At 32.7% G+C, this 14,859-nt stretch overlaps 1 protein-coding gene across 4 annotated transcripts in view; it reads left to right on the top strand.

Annotated features, from left to right (window-relative positions):
• NFAT5 (nuclear factor of activated T cells 5) overlaps positions 1-14,859 on the top strand; it is a 115,252-nt gene that overhangs the window by 52,298 nt on the left and 48,095 nt on the right. For 2 of the 4 annotated variants that reach the window (XM_044255824.1, XM_044255823.1), the window contains one exon: positions 11,508-12,066. In XM_044255824.1, coding sequence (XP_044111759.1) covers positions 11,508-12,066 — 559 coding nt within the window. Of the gene's footprint in view, positions 1-5,512; positions 6,076-10,994; positions 11,057-11,507; positions 12,067-14,859 lie in introns of those variants that run through there. The other 2 variants (XM_044255827.1, XM_044255826.1) reach the window with 2 other exon arrangements.

Genomic DNA, 14,859 nt, shown 5'->3' with positions numbered 1-14,859 from the left:
CCATTTAATAAATTTTTCCATTGGAAGAGAGAAACCTATTAAATAGTGCTTTGAATTTTATGCCACAGCAGTTAGTAAATCACAAGTAGCTAACAGGTATTGTCTATACTGAAAGAACTTAATTGAGTCTTATTTCTATTGGAGGAGAGGATCCAAGAGAGCTACATTAATGTCCTGTTATCAAAGAACAGTTATGCTTTCATTTGTTTTAGACATCTAATAAAATCATAAGAATTTCTAAACCATCCATAACAACAGAGCAGTACAAAAAAATGAGTTGAAGAAAATGTAAGTTACCATTTTTGAGTTCCTACTGCGTAATAGAAATTGGGCTAGACAGTTCGCATATCATCATATCTCAGTTCTTCCAGGCATGAGAGACGTTTCTTCTTTCCTGCTGGGGTCTAAGATTTTCTTCTTGCCATTATACTTCAGGGGATTGTATGCTATTATTTCACTTAGATAACAGTAGTTCCTGGACAAAGCCGTGTGTAAGATATTGAGTTGGAAAAGCCATCTACCCCTTTAATTCTGGAAGTTTCAAGATCTATAAAATTGGAATATGATTTCTAGGAGAACATTAAGTTTTAATAACAGTGATTCATAGCAACAGAATGACATAGTCCATTGAATTATAATTTATTTACTAGTGCTAGAAAGTATTTACAGTTATGTAATTTGTATTTTTTTGAGTTGGATACATTTTGAGGAGCAAATTTACTTTTGATTGCTGTCCTAAGTTAACTATGTAAACATATTTCAGAATTTTGGCCATTTATGTAATATACTACTCCTAAAATTAAACCCAAAGCTCATTAGCAGGAAAGGTGATTCACCTATGTAACCTGTGTATTGATATTGTGAGCTAAAATCCGAGTTGATCTTGGTTATTCCATTTGGCTATTTCTATTTTTCCTAGAAAACTGGACCACTTCCAGAGGGAAGTCAGATTCTAGTTACAAAAAAGTTGCAAGTAGATTTAAAAATTCTACTCCTCATTCTGTCTTCTACTGAAATTATATTGTTAATCCAAAGGTATACATTTATACATATAGAAATATGTATGTATGTATACATAGATTTATGTTAACATCACATTATTAAAATGAAAAGCATTAGCAAACTTGGGACATAATGATTAAATTCAGAAACAAGTAAGAATACAGGAGGCTATCTATATTATAATTTACCATTGACAAAAAGTACACATGCCTGTTGATTTATTCCTTAAATGTTTGCCTTTCTATTGTCCTTGTGATCATTTTTAGAACAACTTTATAAATATTTTGATTTATTCTGTTTCTGATGGAAAAAGTACATTTTTTATTACCTGAGTCTGTAGATTAGCATTTTAAAACCACTCAGTGGTTCTCAACTTTCAATGGACAAAATACATACACAAAATAGTTTCTATTTTTATGTGTTTTGTACAATTTCACATTAATAAATTATTGGATAGAAGTGGGCTTACTTTCTTATATCACCAGTAAGATAATATCATAAGTAAAAGGTGTGGCCATACCGATTGCCATAAGTAATTGTTTTATAACAGTTGTATAGAGGTGTCTGGGTGGTTCAGTCTGTTAAGGTTAAGTGTTTGGCTTCAACTCAGGTTCTGATCTCAGAGTTCTGTGATCGATTGGGCCCTGTATCATGCTCCATGCTCAGTAGGGGAGTGTGCTTCTTCCTTTCCCTCCCCTGCTTGTGCTCTCTCTTTCTCAAATAAATAAAAATAAAATCTTAAAGAAAAAAACCAATTAGTTTTATAAAATAATACAGTGAAGTTATATAAATATTAGTCCAGCTGGGGCAGAAGTGAGGAGAATGGATTAGGATAGGGCACAGCAAAAGATTTCACCTGTTTCTGTTAACATTTCTTCTCTTAAAAATAAAATCGGGTGCCTGGGTGGCTCAGTTGGGTAAGCGGCTGCCTTCAGCTCAGGTCTTGATCCCGGGGTCCCAGGGTTGAGCCCTGCATCGGGCTTCTTGCCCAGTGGGGATCCTGCTTCTCCCACTGCTACTCACCTCTGTATGTCCTCTCTTGCTCTCTCTGTGGAATAAATAAAATCTTAAAAAATAAAATAAGGGCATCTGGGTGGCTCAGTTGGTTAAGCTACTACTTCGGCTCAGGTCATGATCCTGGAGTACCAGGAGTGAGTCCCACATCCGGGCTTCCTGCTCTGCAGGGAGTCTGCTTCTCCCTCTTACCCTCCCCCATCTCATGCTCTGTCTCTCTCCCAAATAAGTAAATAAATAAAATCTTAAAAAAATGAATAAATAAAATCATGTAGTAAAATGTTAGCATTGGCTAAAATGTGAGTAGAGGAAACATGGGTGTTTTAAATATTTCATAATTTTTAAAAACACCATGTTGGCAGATGATTAAAATAAGTCAAAATATTCAATGAACTATGCTCTTAAGAAGTAATAAAGGGGGACACGTGGGTGGCTCAGTGGGTTAAAGCCTTGCCTTTGGCTCAGGTTCTGACCTCAGGGTCCAGGGATCGAGCCCCCGCATCAGGCTCTCTGCTCAGCAGGGAGCCTGCTTCCTCCTCTCTCTGCCTGCTTCTCTACTCATGATCTCTGTCAAATAAATAAATAAAATCTTTAAAAAAAGTAATAAAGACATGAGATGTATTAGACACTTGATGAATTTATTTTTGGCATAAGTGAAGGGTACATTACCTTTTCATCAATAAATTCAAGTAGGTGTTCATCAGTAGTATGTATTTATAGTCCACTGAGGTAAAATTCATTTCCCGCATGTCATTTCTTCATAAAAAGGTGTTATTGTCAATTAAATTAAAAATAACTGAGAAGTCACCTCAAAGTGCCAAGCCTGTGTGGGCATAATCTAGATATAATCCTCCCACATATGTATTATTGTTTTATTTCTATTTATTTATTTTTCCCACAAATAAAATATAATAAAATTAGTATGGATTTTTGGAATCATAAGATTCTAACTTGATTCTGATTGCTGTCATATCATTTCTATCATATAGATGGAATTTTGTGGAGATTAAATAAATTTATAAAATTACCTCTATAACTAGACACTAATACCAACTTTTTTTAAGGTTATAAAGTTAGATATATAAAATACTTAACATTACCTGATAATTAGTGGTTATTCAGTAAGCATTGACTTTCCTCCCACATGAGTTTCTCCTCTCATTTGTAAGGTTTTAAAAAGTAGGTCTTGGGGCGCCTGGGTGGCTCAGTGGGTTAAGCTGCTGCCTTCGGCTCAGGTCATGATCCCAGGGTCCTGGGATCGAGCCCCACACTGGGCTCTCTGCTCAGCCAGGAGCCTGCTTCCTTCTCTCTCTCTCTGCCTGCCTCTCTGCCTGCTTGTGATCTCTCTCTGTCAAATAAATAAAATCTTTAAAAAAAATTAAAAAGTAGGTCTTATTTTAATAAAAATAAGTTTTTAACCTTATTTTGCCTGTTTGTTTTCATTCTCACCTACTCTGTTTTTTACCTTTGAAATTCTGCCTGTCAGCCAAGGTAGAGCCGCACATGGGCCATAATATTTACATTCTGACTTATTCTTTCATGTTGACACTCTCTTAATAGGAGTCGTTGTATATAAAAGAGACATTGATAGAAGATGGTGAGTCATGGGGAGAACAGACATATCCCAAAGGGATGATTCTAAAAGCTGACTATTGAAGAGTTCTAGTTCCTAGAATTCTTTTACCACCTTTTTTTTTTAATGAAGTGATACTTTTGCACGATCAGGTATTAAAACTTCTGATAGAGTCATATATAACTTATCTTCTGATTTTTGCTGAGACACTTTGTTTTTTGTTTTTTGTTTTTTTTTGACACTTTGTTTTGTCTACAGTTGGATCCTAATATCTGTTCTAATCCAGGCACAGGTGTAGAACCCAAGTAATTAAATTACTAGATTTTAATGATACAAATAGTATTTTTTTTCCCTTTTTGGTCTCCTCTTAAAAAAATGAGAAGGCATTGGACTAGAGTTGACAGAAATACCTTTATTATTTAATCTAAGTATATTAGAATGTATTACATGATAAAGCATTGAGGTGACCTCCAAATAGCATTGTTCAGAACTGTTTTTCTCTAATTCATATCTAAGTTAATATAATGATAATCTCTGCTTTTGTCTTAACATAACATTCCCTTTCAAGGAGTAAAATAGTTAAATAGTTTTTTTTTTTCTTCTTCAACCTGTACTTGGGCTCTTTGACAATGTAATAAATATAGTTATCACCTAGTATAATTATTCCCTTTTATGTTTAATCTCTCTGAGGTAAAGGATTCTTTCTGAGCTTCAGTGTCGTCATCCAGTATTGACCAGTGATGCCATCCAGTAGTATTTAAATCACTGGATGGTAGAAAACACCTTCCTTTTCCAACAGGAAAGGATTTAAGGGGTGCATGGGTGACTCATTGGTTTAAGCATCTGCCTTCAGCTCAGGTCATGATCCTAGGGTCCCGGGATCGAGCCTCACATCAGACTCCCAGCTCAGGGGGAAGCCTGCTTCTCATTCTCCCACTCCCCCTACTTGTGTTCCCTCTCTCATTGTGTCTCTCTCTGTCAAGTAAATAAATAAAATCTTAAAAAAAATAATAATTAAAAAAACCCCAAATTGAAAAAAAAATTTAAAAAAATTAAAAAAAACCACAAATTGCATAATATATACCTAGTACATATTTTACACTGTGCTTAAATACTTAGGATTGAAGAGGACAAAAGGTATATTTAAATAATTGCTATAAATATCAGGACACTGACAAATTTTGTGAGCATTTTATTATTTAGGACACATTCTTTAACAAATATCCTGTGAATAGGGGTGCCTGGGTGGCTCATTTGGTTAAGCATCTGACTCTTGATTTCGGCTCAGATCATGATATTAGGGTCGTGAGCTCAAGCCCTGCATTGGGCTTTGTGCTGGGCATCGAGCCTGCTTAAGATTCTCTCTCTCCCTTTACCTCTTCCCCTCCCCGTACTCTCACAAGGTAAAAATAATTATTTTAGGAGAATTTAGATTAAAAATGGGAGAATAATTGTGTAATATTAGAATGCTGATTGGCAGTTTGATGGACTGAGGAAGAAAAAGATGGTTTCCAATAAATCGGTAATAACATGCTTTTCAGCTTCAGCAACAGTGCTAATTATTTTTTAAAATAGACCCTCTAGGATCAAACGTTTTATGTACATATCTAATCTGAAAGTGAAAAAGTGGTAACTTTTTTTGAGGGGTATGAGGATATATGTGGAAGTTGGCCTGAGAAATGAAAAGATTCTTTTGCTGCTGAAATGCAGGTATTTCTGGTGTGCCTGGGTGGCTCAGTCAATTAAGCAGCTGCCTTAGACTCAGGTTCCCAGGTCCTGGGATTGAACCCTGCATAGGCCTCCCTGCTCAGCAGGGAGTCTGTGTGTCTCCTTCTACCCCCCTGCTCATGCTTGAGTGCACTTGCATAGACGCGTGCACTCTCTCTCTCATAAATAAATAAAATCTTTAAAAAAATAAAATAAAATACAGATACCTCTTTCTGCTTGAGTGTTTTGGTCAGAGTATATTCTCTTCTACTTTTTAAAGGAATTTGGGTAAAGGCACAACCTAAAAACACCTGAGAGAGGGCATTCTGGCTTATGGATTAGATTGCATTAGTGAACAGGACAACAAATTGGTGAATATGAGTTAACAAAAATTTTGGGTAAGAAATTTTCCACATGCATTTATTTGGATATTGATAATTTTATTTTTTTAAAGTTTGTTTTAAAACATTGCTTATTATGGCATGTAAGCTTATGTTGGGTGGGAAGAGTACAAATGGAAATTGAAATTGTTAAACATGTAAATTAAATGATCAATCCTACAATTTTTTTTTTGTTTTTGTTTTTGGTAAAGTAATCTGGATTGCTTATTTTATATGCTGGGATGCTAGTTGTTTTTTCTATTAATACACTTAACTTGCATTCTAGCTTCGCCATTCAGAGACAGGCATCGTGTGGTGGGTTGTGTGACAGTGTCTGTCAATAGTGAAGACAAATAGTGCCAGAGACACTTAACCCATCCAATCTCACCCAGGGTATAGGTCGGTCTCGTTTTCAGACTTCTTCATAAGTCCGTCCTTTCTTTCTTTCTTTCTTTCTTTCTTTCTTTCTTTCTTTCTTCATTCCTTCCTTCCTTCCTTCCTTCCTTCCTTATTTTATTTCTAAATAGTGGATTGATACTGATTGAAACTAAAAACTTTTTGTAAAGTTTTAAACTTTACGTTAATACTATAAGAAGAAGAAGAAAGTAGAAAACGAAGGTTGGCATGTAAGGTGTTGACAAAGCAGGTTTGCAGCCACTTTGTGTGTTCTAGATTTTTCAGTCCCTTAGCAACATGAATGTTGGCCTTATAATTTTTTTCTCTCAATATCTTTCTTCTTTGATCTAAAATTATGTCCTTGTATCTGGTGACTTTTATCAGGCAAGATCTTTAGATGTGAAGTCATTGTTACCAGAAAGAAAATGAAATACTTAAAAAGGATAATTAAGGTTGAATAGTGTTTTAGACCAGAAATGTTTCCAAATATCTGGATTGTTTTTTAAGATTATTTTCTGAACAGTCAATGGTTTACTCCTTCTCCGTTCCACTATTGGTTCACTTAAGCACACTTACAAAATGTTAAAATTTGAAAAAAATAATTATGGCTTTTGTTTTAATGACTTTGTTAGGAAGCTCAACTGATTTTGCCCTGATGTTGGAAAGTTATGAAATATATTTGCATATTTAAATGCTAGGGATCACATTTTTATCTCGGAAATTCAGTTAAATACCATTTCTGTCACATATTTTAAATTATGTGAAGGTGTTTGTTTCTTTTGAGGACTTTAAAGAATGTTTCCAATTTCAAAGCTTTCCATAAAAAGTTTAGTTAGTTCCATGTAAAGTGTTATCCCTTTTTTAAAATGGTATTTTAAGCACCAAAATGATGTGGTAATTAAAATAGTTTCTGGTTCACAAAACTAATAATTTCTGGTTCACAAAACTAGAACTATAATAGTTCTTAATTTTAAAATATAGTTTAGGTAAGGAATATATAAAATCTACACAAGTTTCTATATGTGGTATCATTTAAAAGTCCATTTTCATCTTTCTAATCAAATTAATACTTGGAAATTTTAAGATACAGATGTAGGCATTATCTGCCGCTCTCCTTATCCCAGCTACTTTGAATATTCGTAGTGAACCTTAGTGATTACATCAGTTCTTAAGAGAATATAATATACAACTTATATTCACCAGCATTACAGGCATTTGTTCTAGTTATTGGCTACTGCTAATAATAGAATTATTAGACTTAGACATAGAACACTATAGATGTGATACTTCCTTTCACTTACACATTTTAAAATTCATGTATTCTTTTGAAATTGTAAATTTTCATTAATAAATGTAGAATGGTTTCCCTTTGGTTCACCATGCTCTCTAGTCAAAGAAAAATAAAAATTCTTATAGGTTCAAAGATAATTTTTTCATAAAAGAAAAATATGAAAAATTTATTCATGTGTTACTTATTCATGGATAAGAGAATAATTTTAAGAAAACATTTTAAGAAAAACTTAGAGCTTTGCAAAGGATTGATAAAGGATTTAAAAGAACAAATAGACTGATGACTCAGAGATCTATATACCCCTGAAACATAATATATTATATGTCAAGTAATTGAATTTGAATTAAAAAAAGAAAATCAAAACATTAAAATTATAAAGCTCTAAAATAGAAATACATTACAACTAATCTGCTTAGAAAATCAATTATTAAAAAAATTTTAGGAGTTTTTGTACTTTTAATATGCAGAAATGAAATATAGTGTATACATTTTTAACATAAAAATGGAGACTCAAAACCAAAAAATGGGGGAACAGTAGTTAACATACTTTGTTTATAACAAAGTTTATAACAACTTAAAAAAGAATATATAGATGAGGCAGGATTACATTAGCATTTTAGTTCTGTAGAAAGTCAGTTAAGCTGTTTCTTGATATTTAATGATACAGTGACTGAAAGGTCTTTGTAGATATTTGAAGTACATTTACAGTATTCCCAGTAATGTTCTTGAGTGTTTTTCTGGAATTGCTTGGGAATAAGAAATTTGTGTTTAGAAATCTAAAATGTTTTTGATATAATTCAATGTATTTTTAATAGATAATATTAAGGATTTTTTATTCTTAGTAAATTTATGGATTAACACACAAGTAATAATTTGGCTTATAGTTTCAAGAAAGAAAGTTATTAGCACACTCTTTGTAGAAGTAGCAAATAGTTAACTCTAAACTCTTGTTACTTCTAAACCCTTCCCTGTATCAGATAGCGCTATTATAGTGAGGTGTATTTTAAGCACTTTGAGTAGTAAATCCTTTTTTTTAAACCTGATGTGTTCATCATGGGCATGTGGGTACATTTTTTGACCAATATAACTTTAATATAATTCAACATAGTTATCAAATAGTGGCTTCCAGTAAATCAATTTAATAAGAAATTTAAATTTTTACTACATGCAAGGTACTGTTTTAGGTGTTGGGAGGGTCTAAGAAAGATCAAAGAAAGGGCCCATAGTTCTCATGTTATACTTCACCTCACTTGGCATTATTATTTCACTTAGGTGATGTCTTGCTAACCAGAATATAAAATATTATGTGAAGGATTTTATATATCATTATCGTCATTATCAACATAACAGTGATGTTGTTGTAAAGAGTTTTATAGTTTTAAAAAATTGTCTTACTTGTTACAGTCTTAAAATGAGTAAGATCTTTTATAATTTAGGCTCAAACTGAGATAGGCTTTTCAAAGTAATATTTTTTAATTAAAAGATGCTTACTACTGTCTTCTGACAGAGTTTATGTTTTCAGTTTCATAGTTTTGTGCTAATGAACTTTTTTATTTAGTAAGTATATCCAGGAAACTGCAGGTAAAATATAAAAATTGTTATGTTAGGTCTCCAAGTAAAATGTATAGAATATTTTAATTTTTGTAGGGTATGAGATCACAGTTTGGCATACCTGTCCCAGAACAGACATTTATGTTTGATTATACCAATTGGGTTTTATAACCATGATTGCTTTGATAAGATTTGCAAGATAAAATCATATATACCTTGAAGAGCAATGCTAGGCTATGTCTTGCATATTAAATTCATGAATATCACATAACTTACTTTTGAGTTCATGATTGCTTTTCACCAGTACTTTCCATCTGTCATGGACAGGGATCCCTGAGATGTTCATATTCTGCATTCTCATGTGCATGATACTTAGATTCAAAAAGTGTGGGTGGGGGAAAGCTGCTTTATAGAAATACACGTTCACAGCATTCATGCTGCATGTTTTGTGTGTACTACTGCAAAGACTGCATGCTGCATACTTTTATTTCTCTGAGGATAAAGAACATAGGCTTATATACACACAAAAATTTAGTTTCATATTTGCCAATAGTTGGAACAGATGGAGGAATGTTATATATAATACCTTTTCTATTTTTTAAAAATAATTTTTATAGTATTTTTCAAAAAAACAAGGAAAAAACTTGTTGTTTAAACCCAAAGTGGCTACAAATCAGCTCCTAAACTGTCACTGACATTAGCATCTAGATTTTGTAGTTCTTACAAATCTTTTAAAATATTTATTTACTAAGAAAACATTGCATTAATGCATGATATGAAATTGATAAATTTTTCTTTAAATTGGAATGCAGTTTAAAGTGACTGAATTTTCCAATTTCAGCTACTGCATTTGACAAGGATACAGACTGGAAAATGGAACTGGTATCATCTAATTGCTCTAGGTTCTTTGACTTTTGGTAGCTTGGAATAATATTTCCATATGACATTATGTAGATCACATCATTAATGGCTGATATTAATTACTGTGCTCTTCAGCCTTGACAGCAGTGAAAAATTATTGGTGAATTTAGCTCTTCAAATGACTTAAGTGTTCTGGTACATGTTTTTAATTTAAAAATAGATCTTTGGCACTTGGCTTTTGATTATCTGAACACTGGTGTTCTTACATTCACTGTTTGCAGTATAATTGACAAGAATATTGCAATTCCAATGACTGTACATTGGTTTTAAGTTTTTTCCTGCCACTTTAACACAGTGGCACACTTGGCTATAGATAAAAACTAATTTTAGATTTAAACATATCTGTTAGTTCTCTGTCACATGTTAACCTATTTTTAGTTTTGTGTGTGTATGATTATGAACCTTTCCATATCTCATACAAGATCAAACGGTATTTCTAAAATTTTAGAACTGACAACTTCCAACCTTAACATTATTAGTGTGTGTTTAAGGTTGTGCCATAAAGGATTAAAGTACTAGTATTTTTCAACAAGCTGTTCTGCCAGTTGCCACATGTTTTATAAAGATCTACTTAATTCTTTTTTTGCTAGGCATAACAAATAAATGGCTTTGTAAGAGACCTTTTTATATAAACTGATTCTAGTGCTTCCTCAGCACTAGAATTTTTTGTTTAAAATTTTCTGTTAGGCTTCAGTCAATAAAAGTTACTGTTACTTGTATTAAGAAATTCCCTTAATAGTTAAAATCAAGCAGGCCCTTTAAAGAGAGAGGAAATGAATAGGGGAGCCAATTGCCGAGTGTGTACCAAGTACTTTGTGAAAGAAATCCATCCAGTAATCAGTCCTTACTCTACTTTTCATTCTGCCATTAAGGATGGATTTATTTATTTTAGGTATTATGGTTTTGAACGGCCATTTCTAACTTCTGGATACCCTTAGTGGTTGACTTCCCTATCTTCCACTGCCCAGCATAGTCCAAATCAAACTTTTTCACTTTTATTCTAGATTTTACAACAATCATAGTGACGGTACCAGTTCCATTTTGCCTCCAATTCAGTTGATTATATATTTTTTCTATTTATTTCTCATTTTATAATTGATATCTGGAATAATCAATCAGCAGCTCTTTTCTCATTTATTTTCTCATATTTTTATTCCAGGATTTGCCTCTGAAGCAGGGAGTGTCTGCATTAAAAATGACCTGTAGTTCTCTGCTTCATAGGTTAGAAACTTATTTTAATATTTTGTGGCTAAGCACAGTCCCACTTTTCAAATTCTATAATGGATTATTTAATTGGCATTGAATGTGGACCACAAGCATATATTTCATATTGGGGTTTTCTTTATTATTTTAAATGATTAAAATTCAACAAGAACATCCAGCTGAGGCAATAAAAGCTTTATTCTTGCTTTACAACTTAAAACATTAAATTAGATTTTTAAAAATCTATCAATTATAACAAAAGTAAAATATTACTATTTGGGCATTTTTTAAAATTGCATTTTTTAGGCCTTGTATTGCTTGAAGCCTTTATATTCTAAAACTTAACCAAATTCCAACTATTCATTTTGGGGAAAAACAATCAGTTCACGAATCACATTTTCAATGGGACTGCTAGCCAGCATAGGTGAAAATATGTATAGTGTATTTACTCTTAAATTGTACACCGCAGATGCTTCTTCAGCTCCCTCCTCTTCCTCCATGGGCGGTGCTTGCAGCTCCTTTACCACCTCTTCCAGCCCTACCATTTATTCTACCTCAGTCACCGACAGCAAGGCTATGCAAGTGGAGAGCTGCTCCTCAGCCTTGGGGGTAAGTAACAGAGGGGTAAGTGAAAAGCAGTTAACCAGTAACACAGTTCAGCAGCATCCATCAACACCGAAGAGGCACACAGTCTTGTACATCTCACCACCACCTGAGGACTTGCTGGATAACAGTCGGATGTCCTGCCAGGATGAGGGGTGTGGATTGGAATCAGAGCAGAGCTGCAGTATGTGGATGGAGGATTCCCCCTCCAACTTCAGTAACATGAGCACCAGTTCCTACAATGATAACACTGAGGTACCTCGTAAATCACGAAAACGAAATCCAAAGCAGAGGCCGGGGGTCAAACGACGAGATTGTGAAGAATCTAATATGGATATATTTGATGCCGACAGTGCCAAAGCACCTCACTATGTGCTTTCTCAGCTTACCACGGACAACAAAGGCAACTCAAAAGCAGGAAATGGGTTGGTATTCACATTTTTTAAAGTTCTATCACCATTGTGCAAAACAAAACAAAAAATAAATAAATTATTCCCAGTTTTTATAGTTGTTCAACCCAAGTGTGCATATAAACCAAAGATACTGATTTTATCATTGAAATACATGAAAATTCAAACTTAAAATTACCAAGTTTCACTAGAGGAAAACATATTAATAGATTTTAGCAATAGGTATCTTGTTCTGGGTATGATTAGTAGAAAATAATCTGTTTTGAAATAACCTTTAAATTTCAAATGGATTTAAAAATATTTTTACTCAGACAAATAGCTTGAGTGAAATGGCCCTAGTTGACTCAAAACATTTGAAAAGGGCTAATTTGTGTTCTCTCATGTTGTCTCCTGATTTGGTTCAACCCATTTCCATTTCTATGAGGATTTTAGACTTTTTTTCTTTTGATGAAAACAAGAAAAAACTAAATTGATGGTTTGATTCCTATCATTTAGTTTCATGTATTTATTTTAAGCTTTTTCTTTGATACATTGTGCTGACATTTAAAAAAAATGTATATCACTAATTGTTTTTCCTCTTTTTCTGGGTTTATGTATTAGAAGGGTGATAGAACAGATCATGGTACATGTTTGAGTTTTCATTCATCTGTGCCAGTTCACAACACTCACTATAAATATATCTGAAAATAAATATATTTCAGTGGCTATAGTATAGGGTACTGTGACTTATTTTTAACTTTAATTCCTTTAGTACTTTTATTATATTTAATTCCTACACTTTTTAAATTAGATTTTCCTGTAATACATTCAACATAATTTGATAAAATTTAATTCAGTGGATTTTGAGAGATTACTTTTTTGGGAGGCAGAATATGGTTCTTTAGTTGATCCAGAACCTCCTACAATTTCAGTTTGTTACAAAGAGTGATGGAGAAGCTGTAGGTTGGTTTGCTACTTCATGACTTCATTCTTACCTTTTCAGTTAGATATCTGGTTGAGTATTATAGAGAATATTTTTAATGTATATTAAACTTGTTCTTAGTCTGTCAGTACATTTTTTACGTCATTTATCTACTATTTACCTAACATGTAAGCATAATTATTCTATACTGTTTTCTCCTCTCATTTAGAACTCCTTTGGAGTGATATAGTTAAATAAAAATAAACATTTAAATGTTTTTTCTTTTTAGAAAGTCCAGATTAGGAAATTATCTTAAAAAAAGCAAACAACAAGATATTCCCTTTCCTAAAATGTTGCCATTAGCAGAGTCAATTCTAGAACATAGTACCTTTAAAATAATGCTCTGAAACATAGTAGCACAGATTTAAAAGGCTCATGTATATCAGTCATTAAATATGGGTATTTTTTGGGCTTCAATGCAGAAAAAATTTTTTAAGTTCCAGAAGAGAGATTTTCATTTTTATATTGAAATAAATGTTAACGGTCCAAATAAAGAACAAACAAAATTTTGACAATAGGGTTAGTCAACACACATGGTTTGCAGTTCCTATTAAAGAGAATATCTTGACCTACATCTTTTCTGCTTCTGCTTTTGTATGATAGATATATCTTAGAAATGATTTGAGGTTACCCAGGGAAGGTATAATAACATTTGTCAAGACAAAATCTCTCATGAAATAATTCATGGAACAGAAACTCATCAAGCAGCAGAAGAAATGTCCAGCTTCTTAGGTAATGGAAAAATATTTGGCACTAGCAAATAGAAATGATGGAAGAAGTTTTCATTTTGAATTTGTAAGAACTATATCAAGGAGAGGATAAAACCTTAAATAAATGTATCTTTTCAAAACAGTTATTAAGAGGATCTCAAACTAACATCCTATATTCTTCAAAATGAAAAGTGTTAGAAACATGAAAGAAATTTATAAATCTTTTCAGGAATAAGGTATATTTAGCCTTAGATCTAATGTGTCATAAATTTATAATTTGTATAATGCTACACTATAGGAAATACAGTCTCAAAATATGTTGTAACAGCAGTTTGTTGATTTTCAAGATGAAAATACAACTTTTGTATAGTTAAAATGTTATATAAAAGAGTTTGTTAAGAAAACAAAATCAGGGCACCTGGGTGGCTCAGTGGGTTAAGCCGCTGCCTTCAGCTCAGGTCATGATCTCAGGGTCCTGGGATCGAGTTCCGCATCGGGCTCTCTGCTCAGCAGGGAGCCTGCTTCCCTCTCTCTCTCTCTGCCTGCCTCTCCATCTACTTGTGATTTCTCTCTGTCAAATAAATAAAATCTTAAAAAAAAAAAACTTTAAAAAAAAAAAAGAAAACAAAATCATTTGAAAAGGAGCTACTTAGTATTTAAACATTTCTAGCCATGTCATTCTTAAATTCTTCAACTAAACATCCTGAGAATCAGTAGCCCTATATCTCTTTATAGATATTTCTAGAAATTAAGACATTATGTCATCCTCGTTAGGCACTTCGTAATGGAAGTTATTTTTTTGTGACATAGACAACCAGAAGGATATGTAACCCAAAGGAATTAGAATGTCATCTTGAGACTTCTGAAGAGTAGGCCAAAACAGTGGATTTACCTTTTAGATGTCATTTAAAAGTAAAATCCCGTTAAATCCATTTAAAAGTAAAATTCCCAATTAACTGCTCCTCTCTTGTTTGTTCTTCAAACATCATGCCTTAAAAATTAGTAATTTCATTGACTACTTTTCCAAGAATTAGTTGACATTTTCTTTGTTTTTATGTGTCTAAAGATCTATATCTATATATATGTGTGTGTATATATATATATAAATATATATATATATATATATATTCCATCTTT

The sequence above is a fragment of the Neovison vison genome, chromosome 7, assembly GCF_020171115.1.
Source record: "Neovison vison isolate M4711 chromosome 7, ASM_NN_V1, whole genome shotgun sequence".
Taxonomy (NCBI): Eukaryota; Metazoa; Chordata; class Mammalia; order Carnivora; family Mustelidae; genus Neogale; species Neogale vison.
The sequence above is the reverse complement of the archived record's forward strand: the minus strand, read 5'-3'. Positions and strand labels throughout refer to the sequence as shown.